The sequence below is a fragment of the Vulpes lagopus genome, chromosome 21 (assembly GCF_018345385.1).
Source record: "Vulpes lagopus strain Blue_001 chromosome 21, ASM1834538v1, whole genome shotgun sequence".
Classification (NCBI taxonomy): Eukaryota; Metazoa; Chordata; class Mammalia; order Carnivora; family Canidae; genus Vulpes; species Vulpes lagopus.
In genome coordinates, this window is record NC_054844.1 from 5,763,559 (window position 1) to 5,789,453 (window position 25,895).

At 39.6% G+C, this 25,895-nt stretch overlaps 1 protein-coding gene across 2 annotated transcripts; it reads left to right on the forward strand.

Annotated features, from left to right (window-relative positions):
• The first annotated feature begins 353 nt into the window (after positions 1 to 353).
• DYRK4 (dual specificity tyrosine phosphorylation regulated kinase 4) lies at positions 354 to 25,474 on the forward strand. Of its 2 annotated transcripts, none has more exons than XM_041736642.1 (11): positions 354 to 486; positions 2,209 to 2,372; positions 4,883 to 5,019; positions 5,343 to 5,483; positions 7,377 to 7,515; positions 10,987 to 11,068; positions 13,397 to 13,569; positions 17,839 to 17,899; positions 21,163 to 21,292; positions 24,357 to 24,553; positions 25,222 to 25,474. In XM_041736642.1, the coding sequence occupies exons 1-11, from the start codon at positions 369 to 371 to the stop codon at positions 25,437 to 25,439; spliced, it is 1,560 nt and encodes a 519-aa protein (XP_041592576.1). In that variant the 5' UTR covers positions 354 to 368; the 3' UTR covers positions 25,440 to 25,474. The 2 variants fall into 2 exon arrangements, with proteins under 2 accessions (XP_041592576.1, XP_041592577.1); XM_041736643.1 differs by having other exon boundaries at positions 24,357 to 24,532; positions 25,207 to 25,474.
• Positions 25,475 to 25,895: the final 421 nt, after the last annotated feature.

Sequence of the window (25,895 nt, forward strand, 5' to 3'; positions counted from 1 at the left end):
AATCACTTTATTTAGTTAGGAACTGACCTTCTTAAGAGCAGTAGTAAAAAAAAAAAAACAAAAACAAAAACAAAAAACTGTTCCCATTTCTTCCTGGAGTAAGACATCACTGGGGTTATCAACTGCATAAGGTACTGTGCATGAGCCTTATAGAGAATAATGTGAATCAGACAGATACTTCCTTTGACAGGAAGATTGAGAAAACCTAGTGTCTGATAATTATCATTTTCTCCCTGGAAAGGTAGAAGAGTCTGGCTGGATGTGGGTGTTCTTGGTCTGATAAATAGTTTGTGACACCCAAGAGAAGTCTAAGCAGTCCTTTATTTCAAGTCTCTTTGTCTGGACAGGATAATCAAAGTCATAATCAGATGCCAGCCTCTGAAATCAAGGCTTCTGAATTGCCTTTCCATTCAAGCATTAAAACCAAAGATCCCAAGCCAGAGGAGAAACCACCAAGAAAGCACAAGGTGCCTCTCACTGCAGCAGGTATGCCTTTTGGGCAATAACAGGGTGTAGGGGGGGCTGATTCTAGATGGTCAAGGCATCATGAGCTGAGCTGAACCAGATGTTGGAGAAGTCAACTAAGGAAAAAAGCCAAAATGAAAGTAAAAGTAAGCTTCTCATTACTTACTGTGATAGAATAAGCAAGAGATTAAATAGGGGAATTGGATGTTATACCATATGTTGGCAAATTGAACTCCAATAAAAAATATTTTTAAAAAAGGGGAAAACACCAACTCCCCAGTATTCCATTTTCCCCCATGGACTGGCACCACACCAGGTCAGATGCATCAGCTCAGTCAGAGGGAACTGTCTCACTGCCTAGAGAGCTGAACAGGCCTTCAGTCATTTTATGGAGGGGTTGGGGAGGAGGTAGAGGGGAAGAGCTAATAGTAGAAATGTACTAAGTACTGAGTCAGAGTAGGGACAAGTATCTTGAGGCCTCACTTTCTCCTCTTGATAAGGAGGTCTTGGCAGAAATACTCAAGGAATGGGGGCATCTTGGTTAGGAATGCAGATGTGTCTAAGTGCATGGCCACCCAGGGGAACCTGAGCCCTTGACAGCAACTTTTCAGATACTTCATGCACTGGCTCTGCACCAATGCTGGCATGGGGAGGGAAGCTTCCTCATGAACCCTGCCAGGAAGCCTTTTAATATCCTATGGTTAGGCCTGAAAGATCACACATATGTTTTTGGCCAGGAGCTCAACTCCATCCGTACAGGGTTCAGAGATTCATTTCCTATTAGAATTCAAAGGAAGAGAACTAACACTCACTATGCCAACACCCTCTGATGCTTGGAGCTCTTTACCCACACCCACAGCTTTGAAATTATTGTCCTTCCACTTCTTAAACAATCTTGGGAACCACCCACAAAAAGATCAGTTCAGTTTTGAGCTAGTTTTGCCTTTACAGAGCTGATAATCTGCCTCCTTGTTTTCTTAGGTCTTGGTTCTGTCTTCTGGGCTAGGAATATGCCTTATTCAGCATTCACATGATTGCCCTTCACACAGGTCTTGTCTCTCATGTCTTTTTTCCTTCTGGCAGTTCCTTCTTCAACTCTTTAGCAGTTTGTCAAATAACATGGTGCCTTCTCCTCCCACCTGCAATCCCCAGGACTCTCTCAGCACTCTCCAGTTTATCTACTTAAAGTTTGAATCCCACCCCACTTGCTGCCAGACTAAACATCAAACACCTGACGGGGTCTGGACAGAGAAGGGTAGAGAAGAACAAACATTCATTCCTTCCTTGCAGTCTGAGCTGCAGACTTGAGTGGGAATACCTCCTGGGCTTTTAAAGTTGCATTTAAGTTACCTGCTTGGCTCTTTAAGGGGTAACCTTCTTGGGATAAACTATTTGTGTAGCTGCAAACCATATTAACTCAGAAACTGCTGCCGTAACTACATACTGTTGTTGACACTAGCTTTCCTCCTGGAATTTTTACCCATGCTGCTGCAACCATAGCTTTTGGGAGCTAGATTCTCCCTTTCCCTTTATGTTTCCCTCCTGATTTGTTGAAGTCAGTATGACATCTTAACATTTATCCTTTACATTTCTACCCTGTGAGTTTTAAGATATGTGATCCTTAGTAAGTCACCTAGTTGAGGAAAGGAGTGACTGGCTTATGAGCAAGAAAGGGTGCCATCATTAGGACCCTGGGCAAATCCCCATGTTGCCTCAACTACAACTATAGTGTCTTTCATACAGAGGCCTTAAAGTGTTTTAAGAACCAGCTATCTTCATATGAGCAAAGTGAAATCCTGGGCTACACAGAGCTGTGGTTCCTGGGGCTTGAAGCAGAGAAGCTCCACATGACTCCTGAGAAGTTCAGCAAAATGAGTTTCGATGATGAACATGGCTCCTATATGAAGGTGACGGGGAAGTAGGTCATGGTAACTCCAAGGGCCTGGGGCTTGGGATAAGAGGTAGTCTGGAAAGGAAAAAAAGTGTGGGCTTTTTTGTTTTAATAGCATTTAGTGCCAATACATCTCAGACTAGGCATCCTGAAGGATTCTAGTGGGTGCTAAACCAAAGAAATGCCATGTTGAAAAATGGGAAAACATGCAGTTAATATACAAACTACTCTGCTAAGGGTATTCCAAGAGTATTTGGGGTAACAAGTTTGCATGCTGGACAAATTCTCACAAACTTTTTCTGCACAGCCCTTTACCCATTGGAAAGGCCAGACTCCATGGAATAAGATGCAGTCTTCCCAATGTCTTGTTTTTTTGTCTCCTCCATACAAGCCCACACATGGACCTCTTTCTATTTCATTTTTTTTCCTATTTCATTTTAAATGCCATTTCTCCACAAGCAAAAAAAGGTTCTTGTCACTGTAGTCCCTGGCACCTAGCTCTTGACTCCTTCTTCTCTTCTGATTGTGTCTCTGAGGTTCCCCAGGACAGTGCCTCTTACTAGGCCTGAAGGCAAAATCTGGGCAGTGGAAAGTGTCTTTTTTGCTTCAGAAAGCAATTTTCACTTCTGAAGATGTCCAGATATGTGATGCTTGGTCCACTAGATTTGTGGGCTGCTGGGAATTTCCTCCTCTGGACGTTTTCTCACAACTTGGTTACGTTTAAAGAAATAAGATTGGTCTTTGATGGCTTCGTAGAAGAGACATATTTCTTCAGAGTATTTAAAGCTGTGTTTCTAAGCTTTACTATGTACCTAAATCCCCTGGAGGTCTTGTTAAAAATGTGGATGTTTATCCAGCAGGTGTGGGATAGAACCTAAGATTTTGCCTTTTTCAAAAGCTTCCAGGCGATGCCCGTGCTGCTGGTCCTTTGGTCACACTGAGAAGGAAGGATTTAGAGTTTCTGGCACAAATTAATCCTTGGTTAATCTTACTTCCAATTCATCCAGACATCCTCAGCTCCTCCACCCCAACCATACCTGGGCATAGAGTTTCTGGGAAATTCCCCAGGGATGTCAACACTACCTTTAAGTCAATTCACTGGAGCTCAGTTCCTCAGTCTCAAATCTTAGGAGCTATGTTACTGGTGGAGGCAGGCAGGGGGATAACGCGTCCTCACTGTTTACTCAGAACCTCCATCTTTATCAAATTCCCAAAAATTCCATGCTAAATTCCCAAACAAGTATTTCTATTCTTTCAGCAATTATTAATTGAATAACTATTTATTGAGAGCGTTTTATATGTTTGGGCATGTGATAGACTCTGTGATAAGGGGAATTATAAAAATGAACACAACCTGGTCCTTGACCTCAAGTAATGATAATCAGGGTCAAAGTTGGCATCTAGACAAATAATTATCATACAACCAAACTGATGACTTGGGGCCCAAGGGTCTGGGGCTTGGGTTCCAAGCCCCAAAATACGTACAAAATAACTTTGTGCCAACATGTGCAGAACTTGTCCATTGCCCTTTCCCTGTACATTGTCACAACCGAATTTTACAAGTAGGGTAATCCACTTCCACATATTAACAGGTAAAGTTGTACCTGTTCATATTCATGGTCCTGATTCCTGCTCTATGACTGAACCACCACCACAGAATCACAAACACATTCTGAGGACTGTATACAAACATCTGTCTTTCGCCTCTCCCAAATCCTGAGAGTAAAACTAGGAATCAGAGATTCTCAGAGCTGGAATGTCTTAGAGGTTCTTCTCCAAGACCTTCAGTTACAGATGAGGGCACTCAGCTCATAGTGGGTAAGTGATTTGTCTCGAAGATACTCAGATAAAGTATTTTTAAATGAAAATTTCCTATTGCTTTGAATAAATAACCCATTCTCTAGTTTCCAGCCCATGAAGAGAATAGGTGATTCTGGCTCTTGGAAAATGCTTCTCTTAGTTGAGAAAGATTCAAGTTCTTAACTGCTAACTCTCAAGTTAGAATTAAATCTGAGTAAGTCAAGAGGAGGACCAGTTCTGACCAGGAAGAGGCAGAGCAGACATGAAGCCTTCTCTGATTAATGGAGACACATCAAGGATCAGAAATAGAACTTCCCCCAAATTGCTGCTTGGCTGCATTCAAGAATTATGAAATATCCAAACTGGAAGGGACTTTAGAGCCACTTTGTTCAATCTTCTCATTTTACAGATTCCCACATAGGCAGAAAACTAGAGATGATGGACTAGATCTAGAACCTGAGTTTTCTAAGACCATCCAATGTTCTTTGCACTGCTTGGCATGGATAGAACCTGTGGGACCTTCCTGGAACCACACTGGTAGCCTGCGATCCAAGCAACAACCTCACCATTGCAGAAGCAATTAACAGGAGGGTGGGAGTTGCACAAATACTCAGTGCAGTTCAGAATGATCTCCCTGAGGGTAAACCATGAGATGACATGGGCCCCAGTATCAGGGAAGCCCCATAGCCTATGGCTCTGTTCCTCACCCTGACCTGGCTTCTGCAGGTCCTGCATGACCACATTGCCTATCGCTATGAGGTTTTGGAGATGATCGGGAAAGGGTCCTTTGGACAGGTGGCCAAGTGCTTGGATCACAAAAACAATGAGTTGGTGGCCTTGAAAATCATCAGGAACAAGAAGAGGTGTGGTTTGGCAGATGGCCTAGGCCATGGGAGGGGTGGTCTGCATGACTCTGGCCCCTTCATAATGCCAACCCTTCCTGTTTCTGCTTTTTCTTCTGATCTTCCTCATCCTTTTCCCTCTTTCTCTCTCTACCTATCTGATTTCACAATGGGGCAAAGAAGAGGCAAGATTATGAAGCTTTTAGTGCTTTCTGCTCCCCCTGGACAGTCTTGTTGGGGTAATGGGGAGGGTCTGGGTAATGGGGCTAAGTGCTGCAGCATGACATGACACTGTAAATTCTGTCCCCATATCCTATCCTCCTGCCACTCCCCTACCACTTCAGATTTCACCACCAAGCCCTGGTGGAATTGAAGATCCTGGAAGCTCTCAGAAGGAAGGACAAAGACAACACCTACAATGTGGTACACATGAAGGACTTCTTCTATTTTCGCAATCATCTCTGCATCACCTTTGAACTCCTGGGGTCAGCTGCTTTTTCTTTTAATGTATTTTCTTTTGAAAAGTTGCTTAAGGTGATAGAAGAAAAACTTTGAGGTCCGAACACTAGATTTTTCTAGATGTGAACTTTTAATGACTAGAGTAGACACAATGACCACTCAGATACCTAGAAAGCTAAGGAGCGAAGAGCTGTATCCAAAGCTGCTCATTTCACTCCACCCCTCAGTCATGTCTCTCACCTGCCAGCATACTCAGGATGTGCTGCCCAAGTGTTGGGTGCCAAACTGGGTGACATAACCAATACAAGGCCCCTGCCCTCAAGACTGAAACTTAAATATGTTGAAAACGACTATCCTTTGCCCCCATGTCTCCATTCACTGGCTTTATAATTCTCCTTGGAACCCAAGGGAGTAGCAGCTAGCTGCTCTCAGGCAGGGAAAGGACTTTGATTTTGAGCAAATAAGGATAGGAGCAGATATTTTTTTTGGCCAGGAAGCAGAACCTGACAAATAGATTGGTATCACCTCGCTGAATATTGGAGCTGGAAGGGTGTGCTAATTGGAAGGGCATGCTAATCTGATTACTTTTCTCTCTGAGAAGACCAGCTTCCGTAATTTGAACAAAACCAGAAACCCAGAAAGCATTTAGCAAAGGGGAATAATTACGGTAGACTCTCAGAGGCCCAGTATTATGGGATTCCCTGAGCGGGTAGCTTGGTGCTCCCATGACACCTTTGTTGTCAGTGAAATTCTAAGAACCAGCTAAACTTGAATTAGAAGGAAAGTTGATACTCTTCTCACCATCTCTGATGACTACAAAATATGGTCTACTTTCTGTATGCAGAGGAGAATTATCTTCCTTCTGTCAAAATGAACAAGCCAGGATTAGATTTCATCGTATTTAAAAGAACAAGCCAGTTAGATGTCATTGTACTTAAAATTAGAGCTCTGAGAAGTGAGGAGGGGCAAATATGCTGGGGGAGAATCCAAAGACCATAGAGGTTGGGAGTTGTCCAGGGTCACACAGCTAGTCAGGATGAGGCTAGAGCTATACATCTTCCTGTACTCCTCAAGAATGAACAGCTTCCTAAATACTGCCAGAGTTAGAGAAGGCTTAGAAATGGAAGATTGGGAGAAATCAAGAAGAAGTTGATGCAGAGTTGTTTCTGGGTGGTGCCCCTTCTTTCCCTCTTCTCTCCATTTGATGATTTACAAAGTCACATACTGGCAGCCCACAGACAATGTTTTTCTTGTTAAAATGCTTTGCATTTGTTTCTAACACTTGTAAATCATCAGATTTCATATAATGTAGCAGGCTTTTATACAATAGGGCAGGCTTCTGCCTGTCTAGAAAATTTAGGATAATCTAGCAAGAGTAAACCCTCATTTCTGCAAGCTTACAGATGGATGGGACCAAGCAACCAGGATTACTTTGGATGGTATAGGGCTTCTTCATTTTACCTCAGCCCCCATCTGCCCACTCTCTTGTTCCCTTACTTATCAGGAACCTTTTGATGTCTTTAGACAGCCTTATTAGTTTGGGGCAGGAGTGACCACTTGGTTGGGTGATGGACTTCCTGGATCCTTCCCAAGGGCCTGAGAAATTATGAATATTTCAGAAGTTTGGCCCAACCTTTGAACACCCACATGTGTAACAAAGTGCTTAAATGACCTTGCCACATAAGAAACAAGGGCACATCTGAGAGGCCAGCACAATTGAGCTTCACACAGGATCTACCATGAATCAAGGCAAAAGTTGAGTTTATAGGACACAAAAGCTCTGCCTCCTGGCCTGAGGCTTGCCTACTACCAGAGGGAAACCAGGTGATATGGGATTGTTTGCAGGTTCAAGCTCAGCATTATACCTTCTGCACTGATACATACACATCACTCTCTCTCTCTCTCTCTCTCTTTTCCAGAATCAACTTGTATGAGTTGATGAAGAATAATAGCTTTCAAGGCTTCAGTCTGTCAATAGTTCGACGCTTCACCCTCTCTGTTTTGAAGTGTTTGCAAATGCTTTATGTAGAGAAAATCATTCACTGTGATCTCAAGCCCGTGAGTGCAAGCTCTGTCCTGCCAAGGGAGCTGGTTCCCACCCTCAGAAACTATTTGTCCCATTCTGTTCCCCAGTGGTAATTGGGAAGCCATCATGGCCAAGGCTCCAGGGTAGAAGCCAAGCAGTTATGTTTATATGTTGTATAAACCAAGAGAGATGCAGTGAAGATTAGGGGACAGATATCAGGGTGATGCAGAGAGATGTGGTACTATCAAGACAGGAACATAAAGATCTGAGGGCTTTTCTACAGAAGGCTTAGAGGTATGTAGAGACATATGTAATGCAGGGATATGGAGAACTACTGTACTAAATCCTGACTTTATTCACTCTATTCTGAGTTGGTCCTAGGGTACAGAAAATCCTCTGCTCCAAATGAATGTGCCCTTCCCACATGTCCTGCTGGTATTCTGTACTTGCTCTGTTACTGCTCTGGTTGCTATGTAGGGATGGTTTATCTTCCACTGACTGCAAATTCCCCCAAGGTCAGGGACCATGTCTTCTCACCATTTTATTCCCAGGATCTAACATGGTACTTGGCAATAGTAATGGCAGGCAATAAATAAATGCTTGTTAGAAGAGTTAATGATTGCAAACTTGAGGAGTACAGAGAGGTAGCTAGGGGAAAGGTATAAGGGTGTGAAGATATGTGGTCAGGAGCTGGTTCCAAAAACAATATGATTCTCACAGATATGTAAATATCCCTTAATTTTTCCTCATTCCCTTCTCACTCCCCCCAAATAGTTCATTTTTAGTTGTTTTTAATTCTAATTCCAGCATAGTTAGTACAGTGTTATATATCAGTTTCAGGTGTACAATATAGTGACTCAACACTTCCATATAACACGTGGTGTTCATCATGATAAGTGTACTCTTTAATCTTCATCGCCTGTTTCAGCCATCCCCCCCACCAACCTCCCCTCCTCTGGTAACCATCAATTTGTTCTCTATGGTTAATAGTCTGTTTCCTGGTCTCTCTCTCTCTCTCTCTCTCTCTCGCTCATTTGTTTTGTTTCTTAAACTCTATATATCAGTGAAATCATATGGTATTTGTCTTCATCTGACTGACTTATTTCCCTTATCACTATATTCTCTAGCTCCATCCATGTTATTGCAAATGTAATATTTCATTTCTTTTTATGGCTAATATCTATATATCTATATCTATATATCACCTCTTTTTTTTTTTTAAAAAAGAAGATCTTATTTATTTACTCATGAGAGATACAGAGAGAGAGGTAGAGACAGAGGCAGAGGGAGAAGCAGGCTCCATGCAGGGAGCCTGATGTGGGACTCCATCCCTGGGACTCTGGGATCATGCCCTGAGCCGAAGGCAGATGCTCATCCACTGAGCCACCCAGGTATCACTTTATACTACCTCTTCTTTATCCATTCATAAGTTGATGAATTCTTGGGCCACTTCCATAATTTGGCTATTATAAATAATGCCACTATAAACATAAGGGTGCACGTATCTCTTTGTTTTTTTTTTTTTTTTTTTTTTTTTTTTTTATGCACGTATCTCTTTGAATTAGTGTTTTAGGAGTAAATAGCCAGCAGTGTCTTAGTGGAATTGTATTTGGGGGGTAAATACCCAGTAGCATGATTAGTGGATTGTAAGATAGTTCTATTTTTAACTTTTTGAGGAACCTCTATCCCCAAACAATTAATTTTTTAAAAAACTGTAACTTATTGGGTAAATTTTACAATTTAATATTGACAAGATAGAGATGTTCTCTCAGGGCTTACTGATGGACTCTCACAAGAATGATGATACATTAATTTATTTTCCACATTCAAGTTCCTAATCCTCAGATTTGCAGCTTCAAAGGGTCACTGTACATCTGTGGTCTTTAGGCTTTGGGGCCTGACTCTTAACAAGGAAATTCACATGACATAATAGATTTTTTTCAGAAATAGTAAACTGGAATACATATGCCAAGTAAAAAAGTGTGTGTGCAACTAGGAGAGTGCTTGGTGAGTATAGATAAAAAAAATCAGGGAATTTTTTGAAGATACAAATGTGGTGATCTGAAGGGGCACCTGCACCCCAATGCTTAATAGCCAAAATATGGAAAGAGCCCAGATGTCCATCGAAAGATGAATAAAGAAGTTTCATTATATATGTATAATGGAATATTACTTAGCCATCAAAAAATAAAATTTTGCCATTTGCTACAATATGGATGGAACTAAAGGGTGTTACACTAAGTGAAATAAGTCAATCAGAAAAGACAATTATCACATGATTTCACTTATATGTGAAATATAAGAGAAAAAACAGATGAGCATAGAGGAAGAAAGGAAAAAATAAAACAAGACAAAATCAAAGAGGGAGACAAACCTTGAGAGATTCATAACAATAGGAAACAAACTGAGGGTTGGTGGAGGGGATGGGTGAGGGGATGGAGTAACTGGATGATGGGTATTAAGCAGGGCATGGGTTGTAATGAGCACTGGGTGTTATATACAACTGATGAATCACTGAACTCTACTTGGAAATTAATAATACACTATTATTAATTAATTTAATTTAAATAAAAAAAGAATCAAGGAGTTATTCTAATGGACTCAAAGGATAGTTTCAATGAGTTGTGATGATCTGATGCATCCATCACCTCTATAGAGCTATTTTTATCAATATGACGGGAAGTTCTTTAGTTAAGGGACCTTTCCATTGGTCTGGAGACACACTGAAATGTCTGCTTTTAAAAGACTTTTGCTGATTGAACTCTTCCAGTTAATACAGATATTCTTTAGGAAAGGAATATGGACTAAAATTGTGCTTTCTTAATTTGTGGTGCCAGAGGCATCAGACCAGGCCTGCTGTGCCATATCTATAAAGTTAAAGGTCTCAGTAAGCAACTAATTCATGCGCTATTCATAATAGTGAATTCTTCTAATATTGAGATCTGTGAAAACATGACTGGGACTTTAAACTCCAGGCCCAGGAAGTACACCATCATGCTCTGAGAGCTCAGGAGCTTAACCACAGCTCTCCTGGGATGCTGGTTTCACATTTTCCCCAATGTCAACGAAAGAATCATAGCTCAGATTAAATTATTGCTTTTTTTGGGTTCATTACTGATATCAGTATATTGGAGGAGCCCTTAATGGAAACACTAAGTGTTAATGATATTTCTATGGCCTTATGCAAGCAAGGGATAGAGCCAGGTGCCAAGGAGATAAAAATAAGCCCATAGTGCTCAGTAGTTACACATTCCATATGGGGAAAGAGACAAAATATATGCAAAAGAAATACGACAAAGCAATAAATATGGAGTCCAAAGAAGAGGTACAGACCACAAATCAAATGGGAAGTCAGAGGAGGGGGAGAACATGGCATTTGGGGAAGAGACCCCTTGGAGCTGGTTACATTTTGATCTGGGTCCTGGAGGATGGCTGGCATTCCAGTAAATAGAGTGTGTGGAGAAAAATTATTAAAACCTGACATCTGTCTTTCTCCTCTCTAGGAGAATATAGTGTTATATCAAAAGGGCCAAGTTTCTGTTAAAGTCATTGACTTTGGATCAAGCTGTTATGAACACCAGAAAGGTAAGCCCATTCTGGTCCCTTGGTCTGAATTTTCCTATTACAATTTCTTTCCCTTACTTAAACATCACTTTTCATGTGAGGTCACCTGGGTTCTAGCCTGGGCTCAGCCACAGCAATTGCTTGGTATGATTTTGAACAAGGTGCTTCACTTCTCTCAGCCTAAGTCTCCTCATCTATAAAATGAGAAGATTAAACTCAAATACCACAAGGGTTCTTTGCAGCTCTCAAATTCTGTATCTGGAATTACCTCAGAGTCTTGGCTCTCAAAACTAACTAGATGTGCATCTGGATCACCAGAGGGCTCTGAAAAATTACAGCCCCCAGGACCTCATCCGAGATGTAAGGAATTTAAATTTCTGGAGGAGTCCCCAGCGGTCTGCACTGTGGAACACACAGCCATTCTGAGGTTTAAGATTCACTGCCCTAAGTTCTCTAGGCTTTATATTTTTTTTCCAGGCTAGAATCCAAAAAGAAGCCCTGGAATATATTTCAAAAACCATCGTTGAACGTGATTTAACTGCCTTTTCTTTTGACTTTTATCAAGTTTGAGGGCAAGAACATGTACCATTTAACAAACATTTACTGAGTATCTTCTATGTGTCTGTCACTGTTCTGGGTACCAGAACAACAACAACAAAAAATAACATTTCCTGTGCTCTGATTGCTTACAGTTCAGTGGAAGAAACAAAGATAACAGGATAGGTGTAGTGGTTACAAGTATGTACAGATGATGCTAAGGGCATAGTAAAGAAGGGCTTGGGATCAACCTTCGTGGTGGCAGGGGGTGACACAGGAAGCCTCTGGAGGCCAAAGAAAAGACTTCTAGATGTTTTTTCCAAATATTCTGCAGCACTACTTTTGAAGACATGTTATCTTTTATGTATGGAACCCATAGGAAATTCCAGCTAGAAAACAATCTGCCTCCCATGAAGTACTCATATGCTTACTCTTCTCAGGCATGAAAGCTGTGCAATCTCTTGGCTTGGCTACTGGGATGCTCCCAAGAGAATTTGTAATGGTCTTATCCTTGCTTTCATTTTTTTTTTCTTAAATTTTTTTATTTTTTTTTTATTTATTTATGATAGTCACAGAGAGAGGGAGAGAGAGAGGCAGAGACATAGGCAGAGGGAGAAGCAGGCTCCATGCACCGGGAGCCCGACGTGGGATTCGATCCCGGGTCTCCAGGATCACGCCCTGGGCCAAAGGCAGGCGCCAAACCACTGCGCCACCCAGGGATCCCCTTATCCTTGCTTTCATATAGTCATTTCCCTCTTTATGTATTTTCTGACTTCGCTTTATCTTTATTTTAACCACGAGACAGTATAGAGTATGGATACTACACTTGAACAGCCTGAGTTCAAATCCTAGCTCTGCCACTTAGAGCTGAGTGACCTTGATAATTTATTTAATCTTTGTCTGTCTGTTTTCTCAGTTTATGATAGGACAATAATAGCACCTGCTTCACAGGGTTGTCATAAGGACTGAGGATTATTCTGTATTAAAACACTTGGAATAGTGCCCAGCACATGTTAAGGATTATAGAAGTGTCCATTCAATCTATTTTTTTAAAAAAATTATGCTGTGTATATATGTACCTTGATTGCAAAGTGCATTAAATCCATTTTGGAAGTAGGCAGGGTATGAAAGTCATTTTTATCATATCTTCATTTTGTTTTTATTCACAAAATTGTTATGTTTTTACTGACTCAAACATCAGAGAAGTGACCACAGAACCCTTCCCCTGCCAGCACCTAGGTAAAGAATGTCAGCATGTGGAAGCACAGTACTGTCTTCTGCACATCTTCATCTATTGAGATTGGGGGCTCTTCTTTCTGTACTTTATACAACACACTGCACATAATATATTGCAGACACATTAAAAGAGATGCATTTTGCATGGTTTCTTTTCCATTTTTTAATATGCCTCTTCTCTCACCAAATCACAGTACGTTTAGAAGGTGTCTGCCCCAAATGAATGTAATAGCTTAAAAATTTAGCTTTATATTAGCCTTCTGTTTCCTTTTTAAATAAAGTTTGGCTGACTTAAATGTCTGTCCCTGGAACAATGCCTACTCTAGAGTTCTTGACCAATACAGTGAGGATAATAACACTGCATGATTATCAGGTTGCTATGAATATTTGATGAGATTATGTATGTAACTTGACTCAGAAATGCTGGTGGGCTGTACTTTCATCTCTCTGCAAACCCTGGAGAGTGAAAGGGGCTGGGGAGTCTTAGTTACCCTCGACCTTCACCTGAAATGTCCTTGGAGAAGTGTGTTTTGGAAAGGAGGATTTTACATGATAGTTCTCTTTCTTTCTCCACAGTATACACTTACATCCAAAGCCGATTCTATAGATCCCCAGAGGTGATTCTGGGCCATCCCTACAACATGGCCATTGACATGTGGAGCCTGGGCTGCATCATGGCTGAGTTGTACACAGGCTACCCTCTGTTCCCCGGGGAGAATGAAATGGAGCAGCTGGCCTGCATCATGGAGGTGAGGGGGAGGGCTGAGGTGCCACAGGATGGTTAGCTTGCACTCTCAAACATTGGGCTGCGTCAGAGTCGCTGTAGGGCAGTGGCCTGTGTACTTTTTTGTGGTTGTTGGATGTATTTTTGTAATTATGTGCCCCTCTGTACACTTTTGAGTTGGTATCTAACATTTTTATCATAAAATTTAAATAGTTGCAGAGGATGAAATTTCCAACATATTATGAAAGTGACTTCATTTTTTAACTTTTTATTTTTTAGTAATTTAAAAAAATTTTTAATTCCAGGATAGTTAACATATAGTGTTATATTAGTTTCAGGAGTACAATGCAGTGATTCAACAATTCTATACATTACTCAGTGCTTAACATGTTAAATGTACTTTTTTTTTGAGAGAGAGAGAGAGAGAGAGAGAGAGAGAGAGAGAGAATGTGTGAGCCAAGGATGGGTGGGTAGGGAGGGGTAGGGGGAGAGGGAAAGAGGGAATCTACATTGGAGCCCAATGTAGGGCTTGATCTCATGACCCTAAGATTACAACCTGAGTTGAAATCAAGAGTTGGATGCTTAACCAACTGAGCCACCAGGCACCCTGATAAGTGTACTTTTAATCTCTTTCACCTAGTTTACCCATCCTCCACCCACCTCCCCTCTGGTAACCAACTGTTTGTTCTCTGTAGTTAAGAGTCTGTTTTTTGTCTCTTTTATCTGTGTTCATTTGTTTTGTTTTTAAAATTCTAAATATAAGTGAAGTGATATATTTTTATGGTATTTGTAACTGACTTATTTCACTTAGCGTATATTTTGTATAATGTTGATGCAAGTGGCAAGATTTCATTTTTGATGGCTGAGTAATATTCCATTATATATATGCTGCATATACGTATATACCACATGTGTGTGTGTGTGTGTGTGTGTGTGTGTATCTCACATCTTTATTCATTCATCTATTGATGGACACTTGTGCTGCTTCCATAATTTGGCCATTGTAAATAATATTGCAATAAACATAGGGGTGCATTTATCTTTTCAAATTAGTGCTTTTATATTCTTTGGGTGAATATCCAGTAGTAGGATTACTGGATCCCACTACTGGATCATATGGTAATTATATTTGTAATTTTGGGGGGAATCTCCATACCGTCTTCCCCAGTGGCTGAACAAGTTTGCATTACCTCCAACAGTGCACAAGGGTTTCTTTTTCTCTACATCCTTGCCAACACTTGTTATTTTTTATGTTTTTTATTTTAGCCATTCTGACAGGTGTGAGGTGATATTTCATTGTGGATTTGATTTGCATTTCCCTGATGATGAGTGATGTTGAGTACTTTTTCATGTGTCTGTTGGCCACCTGGATGACTTCTTTAGAAAAATGTCTATTTATCTGTTCTGCTTATTCTTTTTTAAAAAAGATTTTATTTATTTGAGAAAGAGAGTGAGCGAGTGCACCAGCAGGAGAAGCAGCAGGCAGAGGGAGAGGGAGAGGGAGACACAGGCTCCCCAAGGAGCAGGGAAGCCTGATGCAGGGTTTGAACCCAGGACCCTGGGATTGTGACCTGAGCCAAAGGCAGACACTTAACTGACTGAACCACCCAGGCACCCCTCCTCCGCCCATTCTTAATTGGATTACTTATTTTTTGGATGTTGAATTGTATAAACTTTTCATATATTTTGGATACTAACACTTTATTAGAGATGTCATTTACAAATATCTTTTCCCATTCAGTAGGTTGTCTTTCAGTTTTGTTGATTGTTTCCTATGCTATGAAAAAGCTTTTTATTTTGTTGTAGTCCCAATAGTTTATTTTTGCTTTTATTTCCTTTGCCTTAGGAGCTATATCTAGAAAAATGTTGCTGTGGCTGACATTAGAGAAATTACTGCCTATTCTATACATTACTCTCTTCTAGGATTTTTATGGTTTGAGGTCTCACATTAGGTTTGATTTACTTGAGTTTATTTTTGTGTATGGTCTAAGAGAGTAGTCTAGTTTCATTATTTTGCATGTTACTGTCCAGTTTTCCCAACACTATTTGAGTTGATTTAGAAAATAGAAATTTGGGATGGATGGATGCATAGATAATAGATGTTAAATAGGTAATTAGACTAATATATATATGCTGCATTTATGTATACCACACACACACACATATATATATACACACACACACACCACATCTTTATATATACACTATATATATATGTGTGTGTGTGTGTATATATATAAATATCTTTATCCATTCATCTATTGATGGACACTTAGGCTGCTTCCATAATTTGGCCATTGTAAATAATGCTGCAATAAACATAGGGGGCATTTATTATATATATATATATATATATATATATATATATATATATATATATATGAGAGAGAGAGAGAGAGAGAGAAATCAAACCTTTGTTCATGGTCAAAATATCTTTGTTCATTGGTATGATTCTGTCTTTTTCCATATTCTTACCTCTTTTATCAAAGACTAATTGATTAATGGACCATATAGGATTTATTCCTGGGCTTTCTGTTTGGTTCCTTTGATCCATGTGTCTATTTTTGTTACTAGCATTATACTGTTTTGATTATTATGGATTTATAGTATATCTTGAAATCTGGGATTGTGATATCTCCAGTTTTGTTCTTCTCTTTCCAGGTTGCTTTGGCTATTTGGGGTCTTTTGTGGTTCCACCTAAATTTTAGAATTATGTGTTCCAATTCTATGAAAAATGCTGTTTGCATTTTGATGAGGATTGTATTAAATCTATAGATTATGGACATTTTAACAATATTGTTCTCCCAATCCATGAACATGGAATATCTTTCCATTTGTTTGTGTTGTCTTCATGACTTTCATCGATGTTTTATAGTTTTTATAGGACAGGTATTTCACCTCATTGGTTAAGATTATTCCTAGATATTTTATTATATTTGGTGCAATTGTTTTCCTAATTTCTCTTTCTGATCGAATAGTGACATTTTAAAATGAAACCATTATGCCAGTCTTTCAAACATACTCAGAAGTAACTAAAAACCAGAGATGACACCTGTCCAAATCTATGTATTGTTCATTAATCATTCACTATCCTAACTTTCTGGAAAGAATATCTTTCAATAAAAAGGCTTTACCAAGACTCATTGTATGATTATTCATTATGTATTTTTCTTAAAGACATAATGTTATGGAGTTAAATTAGACAAAACAGGATAAAATAACACTAAAAATTAGAAATTTCACATTTTAGGATTACACCAGTGAGCAAAGATATTTTGACTGTGGACAAAGATCTGATTTCTCTCTCTCTCTCTCAATATATATATATCTAATTACCTGTCTAATCTCTATCTATTCATCCACCCATCCCAAATTTCTGTTTTCTAGATTGACTCAAAGTTATAGATGGTCACAGGGACACACACATACCCTTGGGAATTATTAAATATACTTTCATTTCATGGTTGAAACTAATAAGTATTAAAATAACTTAGGTTATAATAGCTATAAATGATATCTATGGTGGAATGAACACTGGCCTGGGAATCAGTAAGTCTGGAGTGTGGTCCCAGCCTTTTCTCTTGGATAAGTCAGTTCCCTCTTTTGGACCTCTGTAAAATGAGATGTTCAGAGTACTTGGCTTCTAAAGTTGATGATAAATGATTTAATGAAACATTCCTGAACCAATCCTGTTTCCAATACCAAGAAGAATTAAGAAGTATGGGATTTGATTCACTTCCTCCTGAACTGTCAGTGAGGCTGAGGAGGAGGAGGAGGACAGTGTTGTGCAGATATATATGGCTGGGAACCCAAGGCTGAGGATGACACCTGTAATTTCTCTGTCTCTGTGTATCCCTATAGGCTGCAGTGGGTAAAGGCGAACAAGTGGGTGCTATAATTTTCTTTTCTTTTGTCATATAGTGGACTGAGGCCCATCTGGTGATTTCTATCTCCAAGTTGGGATATGTCATTCCTTAATTCAAGGATGGTCAGCACATACACTGTTTTTATTTATTCTGACAGATGATATCTAGCTACCATTAAGAGTGAGCTACCTCTAGTTTGTCTTAACGCTTGTTCAGAGTAACACGACTAATATTTATGCTCAGGATACTGAAAGAGCCCTAAATTAGGAGTCAGAAGACCCATGCTCTGGGCCTTTTTATCACCGGGTTGAGGTTATCACTTAATATCCTTGGGTCCTTATCTGTAGAAGCAAAATTTGGCTAAAGTCCCATCCAGTTCTAATGTGTGACTCCACAAGAGTGAACCCACTGCATTGTACTTGTTGAAGGTGCTGGGCCTGCCACCAACCCACTTCATTCAGACGGCCTCCAGGAGACAGACATTCTTTGGTAAGTTCCTAGGTCTAATACTCTTTCTCTCATTGTGATGAGGTCTCACAGACCTTGGAGCAACCTCCCATACCCTAAACCCCATTCAATGCTCTCCCCTAGTCCCATCCCAAAGGGCAAGCTGTGATTAGGAACTTCTGCTAGGAAAGTAAAAATCTGCTGACGAGTGGTACCAGAAAGCATGATGGAGATGGGATGGAGGAGTCACAGTGGGAAGGAGGTCTTGGCATAAAAATGACCAGGTTCCTGCTCAGAAGATCTATTGGGAGATCTTGAAACCTTGAAAGATTATAACTATGCCCTTTACTGCAAATTCTCCTTGCTTCTCCAAGCAGCTTGCCCCTTCACACTATGTACTGTTCAGGGAAATAAAAAAGCAGAAGCTCCTTTCTAAGAATAGTGGGAAATTTGCTACATATCATTAACGGAGCATTATTCTTTCCTGCTGCAATTCTTTTAATCTTCCAAATCTGTACTATGCCAGAATCATTGCAACTTTGCTATAAAATGGGTAAATAAAGGCTGTCATACAGTTTGGCTGCGGATATGTTGTGACTTCCCAGTTATGTATAGGACAGCTACCTAATTGCTGGAATTAAGCTTCATCCATGGCCCCATGCTGCCCCCTCATTGCAATTTCCAGGCTCTGAATTTCTGATCCTCTGACTTTCTATATTTGACTGGTGCTGTGCAAGATGGACAGGTGGATTAACAAGGTCTAACTGCTGAAGGCAAGGGCTTCCAGGGCACTATGCACCTAATAGATGAAGTCAGTCTCATATCTAAAGTCCTTTTTTAAAAAACCACAAGAACCTAAGGGATTCTCATGTAGAAAAATCCACAGTGACCAGAAGTTCAGCCAAGTGGAGTGAAGCCAACATGAGGGAAAGGGAACTGCACAGGTAGGCTCTGTGCCATTTTGAATAGCATTTCTGACCAGTATTCTTATAAGTTTAGTTCATAGGCTTCTACCGGCTATGGAATCTCTATCATTCCTAGCCCTCTCAACTCTTATTTCCACCCAAGAGTGCCTTCAGAATGGGGGCAAATCCTTCACTTTCTTCCCACAGCTTGTTCCATCAATAAAAGAGTTTTTAAAACCTTTATGGAGGATTCCTGGACATAAAGGTGTTAAGTCAACATATAACTGAGCTAGTGCTCAGTCATGTGGAGGTTAAAATGTGGTATACTTCAGTTACTATTTGGTAAACAACAACAACAAAAAAAAACCCTGCCATAGCTACGGGCTCCCTGGCCCCTTTCTCAGGACCTGTTGGTCTCCCTGTTATCCAGAAACTCAAAGTTTAAGGCCTGGCAAGCAGAGGGTCCCTCCATGACCCTGCTTCAGTACCAAAGCTATCATCCTTTCTGATTGGTTAGTCCCATGCCATTCCAATGGTTAAATCTTTGATACATCACCCTGTAGTTATGGCTGGAGCTTTGAAGACCTTCCCTTTGGGCATACTCAGTGTCCTGGCTGCCTTAGAACAGTGCCCATGCACTAACCTTCCTTTCAGAGAAGCTGATGGCAGACAGGAAGATCTCGCTGACTTGTTTGTATAACTTATACAGAGCAATGGAACTGGTCTTTTAATCCTGGATATGCTTTTCCCATCCACCACTTTTAATTTAGATTTTTGGATTTCAAAGGATTTAGGGAAAGAGAAGTAGGGATATTGGTGTTCCTTCTTGCCAAAGACATTGTGGGAAGAGTCATATCTTAAGCCTGAACTTAAGATTATACCTTGTGTGTGGGGGCACTAAAAGGAAAGGAGTATAGGGCATAATGGTAAGAGGGTCTAGTTCATAGAGTACTAGTTTTTACCATCAGCATGAGGCTTTAGAATAATGATGTGTTTTTGGTAGCAATATCCACGTCTTCACTTCCTGCATAAGAAAGGACTTTATTGGGATTTTCATCTTCTTCAGTGTTTCCCAAACTTTATCTGATTATAAGAATTAGTTGGGGACTTGACAAAAAGTGCTCATTCCCATTATTTTCCTATGGTACAGTATAAGAGATGAGAAAAACTTGTAAAACAGTTACATAATGATGATTTTAGGAGCTGTTATTTATAAACCTGTGAGCCTGACTCTTCAGTCACTTGTAAAAAGAGCAACATAGGGTCAAATGGGTGCACTGGTGCCATAGTCAAAAAGGAAATGGGGTTCACAGTACCTATACCCTATGCAATGTCCTAACTCATTTTTATGTCTGTAAATACACATACCCATGTGATACACACACACACATACACATTCATGGTCTCTTCTAGGAATTGTTTTTGGAGGCCCCACATATTGCATTAATTACAAAATAGAAAGGCCTCATTTTGTACCTTCCAGAATGTCCATCATGTGAAACTGAGTTGTGAAAATTCAGTTTAATGTGTAAATTGTGTGTGTGTGTGTGTGTGTGTGTGTATTTCACATTCATTCATATGCAGATTTACAAGATAGGAGCATAAGTGGACACCTTGTCTGGATATGCACACCAAAGTCTAGATGTCCAAATGAGTGGCCTCACCTTCAAAGCATTGCCCATAATATTCTGGGGAAACCTCTGGAGCTTTCTTCAGAGCTTCTTTTCAGGCATGATAAATACATTTGGTGAGAGTTTTCATGAATGAAAATGACTGAAAAAAGTCATTTCCAAGCTGTTTTAAGCAACAAAACAAGTTTAATCATTCCAATTTATGGACAAAATTTTGATGTGCCTATAAAAAATAATAAGATTAATTTGCTTGTGTGGCTTGTAAATGAGTTCTGAAAGCAGATGATTCTCCTACAATGACTTTCTTGTTGTACTTCAGGGATGTCCCAAATTCTCATTTTATTGAGTTAGTGGGAAAGGAGCAAGGGCATAGATAATCCAAGAATAGACTACATCTTTTTGTTGTTCAGAGCTGAATATTTTTGTCCCTTCAGATTTATTTTTTATTATTTTTAATCATTATTATTTCACTTTGGTTAATGTTAAGCCCTTTGATTTTCGGAGAAGGAGTGGGAAGGAGGCTCAGAACATACTGGGTAGTGGGGAATATTGTAAAGGTTAATTGCATTCATTGGGTAATCTACATGTGATTCTTTCCATCTGACTGAGACTGAGGAACATGCTCCTTTGTGTGGGAGGTGGGTAATATAAGACAGAGCTAGAGCTGCAAAGACCACTCCAAGAAGCAACATGGTTGAATGAACAGCTATGATCTAACCAATGTATAATAACACCTGGAACTAAACACAGAATTATTGTATCTCTAAAGATTCCAAAGGTTTTCCTAAAAATATGACCAACAACAGGGGGAAAAAAAGATACCCGGATTCCAAGGATCTCACGATGGTGCTGAAAACCTATGACACCAGCTTCCTGGACTTTCTCAGAAGGTGTTTGGTGTGAGTTTGCAGGGGTGTCTTTGCCTCGGGTTTCTTTTTATTTTTCTTTTTAAGATTTATTTAATTGAGAGAGAGAGAGAGCAAGCGAGAGAGAGCACAAGCAGGGAGAGTGGCAGGCGGAGGGAGAAGGAGAAGCAGGCTCCTCACTGAGCAGGGAGCCTGACATAGGGCTCGAGCCCAGGACCCCAAGATCATGACCTGAGCTGAGGGCAGACACTTAAACAACTGAGCCACCCAGGTACCCCTCTTGGTTTCCTCTTAAATACTGTATTTTTCCTCATGTTTGCTGGTGAAAGTCTGGGGCCAGAACAAAGTTATAAAAATAATAAATATTGACCATAGTGCTTGAGAGGCTGTAGAATGCTTTCCCTTCATCTGACTGACTTTTCTCTTCCCTTCCTATGTGATTGATTAGCAGGGCAGATTATTTGCTCCATTTTGAGATGTGGAAGCTGAGGCTCAATGACTTGCCCTAGATTAGTGTGTGGGTAGAGCTTGCCTTCTTGGCCTCAAACCCTGGCAACAAGGTTGTAGGCCAGTTATAAATAGCTTCTGCTTCATGAACTGAGGTCAACCTCTTGCATGTTGTAACTGTTTGCATAAACACCCAGTATATGGCTTCTGGGTCCCTCCCATTCCCCTAGGATTTATAGCCTAAAGTAAAGGATTAGGGAAAGGGTGCTCCATTAACCATTTATTATGTACAGCTTTTTAGAATCTATATGCTTAGAAATTAAGTTCTGTACTTTGGTCAAGTCACAGTTTAAAAAGGAACAGAACATAAAGCATTCAGAACAATACCTAGTGTTTAAAAAATGTTAGCTTTTATTATTTTAAAAGGGGTTTTGCAAGTGTGTCTCCACTAAATGGCAAATAGGTTAGTCGCATGATATTTGATGTCATTGTATCTCTTTGGGCCTCAGTTTCTTTTTCTATATAATGAAGTATTCCTAAGGTGGCTTTTAGCTATATTAGTTCTATAATTTTTGAGTATTTTTAGAGACCATATGTTTATGTTGTCTCATTCTTCCAGTGGGATGGAGTAGTTTCAGCAAAATATTCCTCTCATATTCATGCACTCTGGGAATTTAGGTAATAGCTGAGTGGATAGGCCATCATGCACTGCTGGAAGTTTTCCGCAGTTAGAGGGTCATGCTACTCATCTGAAAAATGGAGCTAGAGAAAGATCCTATATTCCACCATTGTCTCCATCCCTACTTTTGCTGAGGCTATAGAATGAATTTGCATTAACAAATGACAGAAACTCACTACTGAGACTGAGTTATATCCAGAAACCCCAACCATCCAGAACAGAGTTCAGAACCAAGAAAGAAATATCTTTTTTTAAAAAAGATTATTTATTTATTTATTTATTCATGAGAGACACATGGAGAGAGGCAGAGACATAGGCAGAGAGAGAAGCAGGCTCCTTGCAGGGACCCCAAATGTGGGACTTGATTCCAGGATCCTGGGATCATGCCCTAAGCAGAAAGCAGATGCTCAATTGCTGAGTCAACCAGGCGTCTCAATATTTTTCTTTTTTAGGGTAAAGGGCTGGTTGCTCACAACTTGCAAGAGATAAGTTATTGGAGCCTATTATCTTATCATTCCTTTTTTTTTTTTTTTTGCTAATTAGCAGATTTTTGGAATGACAGACTAAATGTTTTGAGTCAAATTTAATAGGGGTAAATATAAAGTCCTATGTCTAGCTTTTATATGCTAACTTTAGAAATTCAGGAGAGGGGAGTTATAGTTTAGCAGCGATTCATTTGAAAAAGAACTGGGAACTTGAGTTGTTTATGATCTTATAAATCTAGAATATTAGTGTCATCTACCAGCAGTTAGAAGCTATTCTCAGCATGATGGACAATAAGCTGAAATTTTCTATCTAAGAAGTGACAACTCTAATATATAACCAACAGTTAGTAGTAATGTAAATGTTTTCAGATAGTTGGAGGATTGTGACATAAGAGATTATGTTTTCACTTTCTGCAGTTTCAGTTACCTGTGGTCAACCACAGTCCAGAAGCAGGTGACTACTAGGTAATAGTAGCCTAGTACTACATCACTGTCATTCACCTCAGTTCATCTCATCACATAGCATTTTATCATCATCTCACATTGTAAGAAGGGTGAGGACAGCTAGAAGATATTTTGAGAAGAGACCATATTCACATAGTTTTTATTACAGTATAATGTTATAATTGTTCTATTCCATTATTATCATTGTGAATCTCTTATTGCACCCAAATTAGAATTTAAGTTTTATCATAGGTATGTATAGGAAAAAACATAGTATATCTAGAGTTTTGTACTATCTGTGGTTTTGTGCATACACTAAGGGTAGAATGTATTACCCCACAGATAAGGGGGGACACTGTAATGTTAATGGGTAAAATTAGAACCTGGGTTTAAGTTATTAGTTTAAAGGTCCTGGGAAGTGTGAATTTTGGATCAATAAAAATGAAGAACTTTTAAAGAATTGGTTTTATCAATACTGGAATAGCTAACTCTGTAAGTGCCTTGTCACTAAAAATACTCAAGAATGGCACGATGATTCCATGTTGAAAATTCTGTCAGATGCCTTTTGTTACTACATTCAATGTTTGACTGGATTATATCCAAATCTCCTCATTAATATTCTAGCACTCTGTAATGTTGTGTCTGATATATTTGAAGGCCCAGATTTTGTAGTTTAGAACTTGAAATTAAGCATCTCTTTGCTTTGATCTTAGCTTACTAAGTTACTTAGTAAACCCTTAAGTCCCCGTGGTTAAGATTTTCTACAATATTTCTTGTAAGGGAGTTTCTAGGAACTCTGGAAGACTCAGGCTCTAATATATTCCTTGCTTTGTCAAGCAAATTTCAGGTACTTTTATATGTTGTAATCTCTGTTCTATGATGATATCTTTGAGTTATAACACAGTTTAAATGGGTTCATTAAGAAAGAATTATTTTTGTTATATCTTATTTATTAGGTTCTTTATTGGGGTCTTTTTAAATGTTTTCAACCTTAGAAAGGGAAATGAAACAATAACCCGTGCTGGGCTTTGTTGGTATATAGATGGGAACCTTCTCTTCGCATGACCCCTGACCAGGCCCTCAAGCATGCTTGGATTCATGAGCCACGGAATCTCAAACCACGGTACAGGCCCCAGACCCTGAGGAAACCCAGTCTCTGTCTCCCCTCTGAGGCTCAGAAGGACAAGGTTCAAGGGCATCATCGCTTGGGCATAAAAGGTACAGCCCCTCAAATAGCCAGTCTTCTTCCCCTAGTCCAGGGCTTGAGTATTTCTGGAGGATTCATGTCAATGTCTCTGAATTCAACTTTGGATAATCATTCTGACTGTATCACTACTAGCCTGCCATTTCTCACTTTTGAGATTTAACCTCTTTCAAGAGACTTGCTTCTAGCTGAGTTTGTTTCTTTCTTGCCTTCTTATCATTAGGATTTTCCATGTTTCTCCTGTCTTTAATTCCCTTTCTCCTCCTTTCCTTTTCTTTCACTGTGTCCTCCTCTGCCTGGCCTATAATTACCTTTTGAATTTTTATCAGACAGATTATGGCATTATGCCCATATCTTTTATATGCAATATAACCTCATGGGTTATGTACATGGTCACTGGGGTCAGTTACTTGGGATTAAATTCTGGCTCTACTATTTACCACCCTTGGGCACTTTAATTAACCTCTCTATCTCAGTTTTTTCATTTATGAGAATGAGAATCATGCCTATTTTCTATGGTTGTGGAAAGGATCAAAGAAATTAATAAATGTGCTTAATTCTATGTGTTTTACATATTGTTTTTATATCATTATGACCAGGATTTTCCCAAAATGATTTATAGTCTAATGGACAGAATGTAATTCACATTTGAACACTTGCTCCTTCTGTCTTTTCTCTCCTTTGGCAGAGGTGATCATCAAAGAAGAGACAAGCAGTGTCACTGCTAAGCAGGTTCAGAATTCGGGTGATCAGCGGAGCTCTCTGCAGCATGCAGCTGAAGTTGTCCAGCTGCCTCAACTAACAGAAACTTACAGAAAGCCAGAGGCAGTTGTTGGACCAGAGGAGTCCAAGACCTCCCCAGGAAAACAAAGTAAAAACTCCTCACCCAAGAACATGAATATTTTACCACCTATTGTATGACCTTTGCTGAAGGTGTGTCATGTTCTTTTCCACCAGTGATTTGTATTAGAGACAGCACTTATATTGTACAATATTTCAGATTGTTGTTTTTTAATGCATAAAGGTTTGTTTAAAAAAAAACTCTATTCACATAGCTAGTTAGCATGATTCCTATTATGAGGGATGGGAGAATGTTCTTGCACCTACACTCCCTCCTTATGCCCTCAACCAGATGAAATGATATGTGTGTATGTACTTAATGTTATAGCATCACTGACAGAGCTTTAAATAATTTTTTTCTTCCCCCCCCAAGACAGCTAATCTGTTAGGATTCTTGTTTGAAAATGAAAATGAAAAACTAGTTTGAATTCAGTTTGTTGCTTCTAGTTTAAGCAACAGAGAACATTATTTGGCTTATATAATTGGGGAATCAGGAGGGGTAGGTATATAATTTCAAGCATTGTAGTCTAAACATTC

Excerpts from the sequence above, each read along its gene's own strand:
- DYRK4 (XM_041736642.1), top strand. The coding sequence starts at position 369 with ATGCCAGCCTCTGAAATCAAGGCTTCTGAATTGCCTTTCCATTCAAGC. Across the intron at positions 2,373-4,882 it reads AACATGGCTCCTATATGAAG|GTCCTGCATGACCACATTGC; the intron begins GTGACGGGGAAG and ends TGGCTTCTGCAG. Across the intron at positions 5,484-7,376 it reads ATCACCTTTGAACTCCTGGG|AATCAACTTGTATGAGTTGA; the intron begins GTCAGCTGCTTT and ends TCTCTTTTCCAG.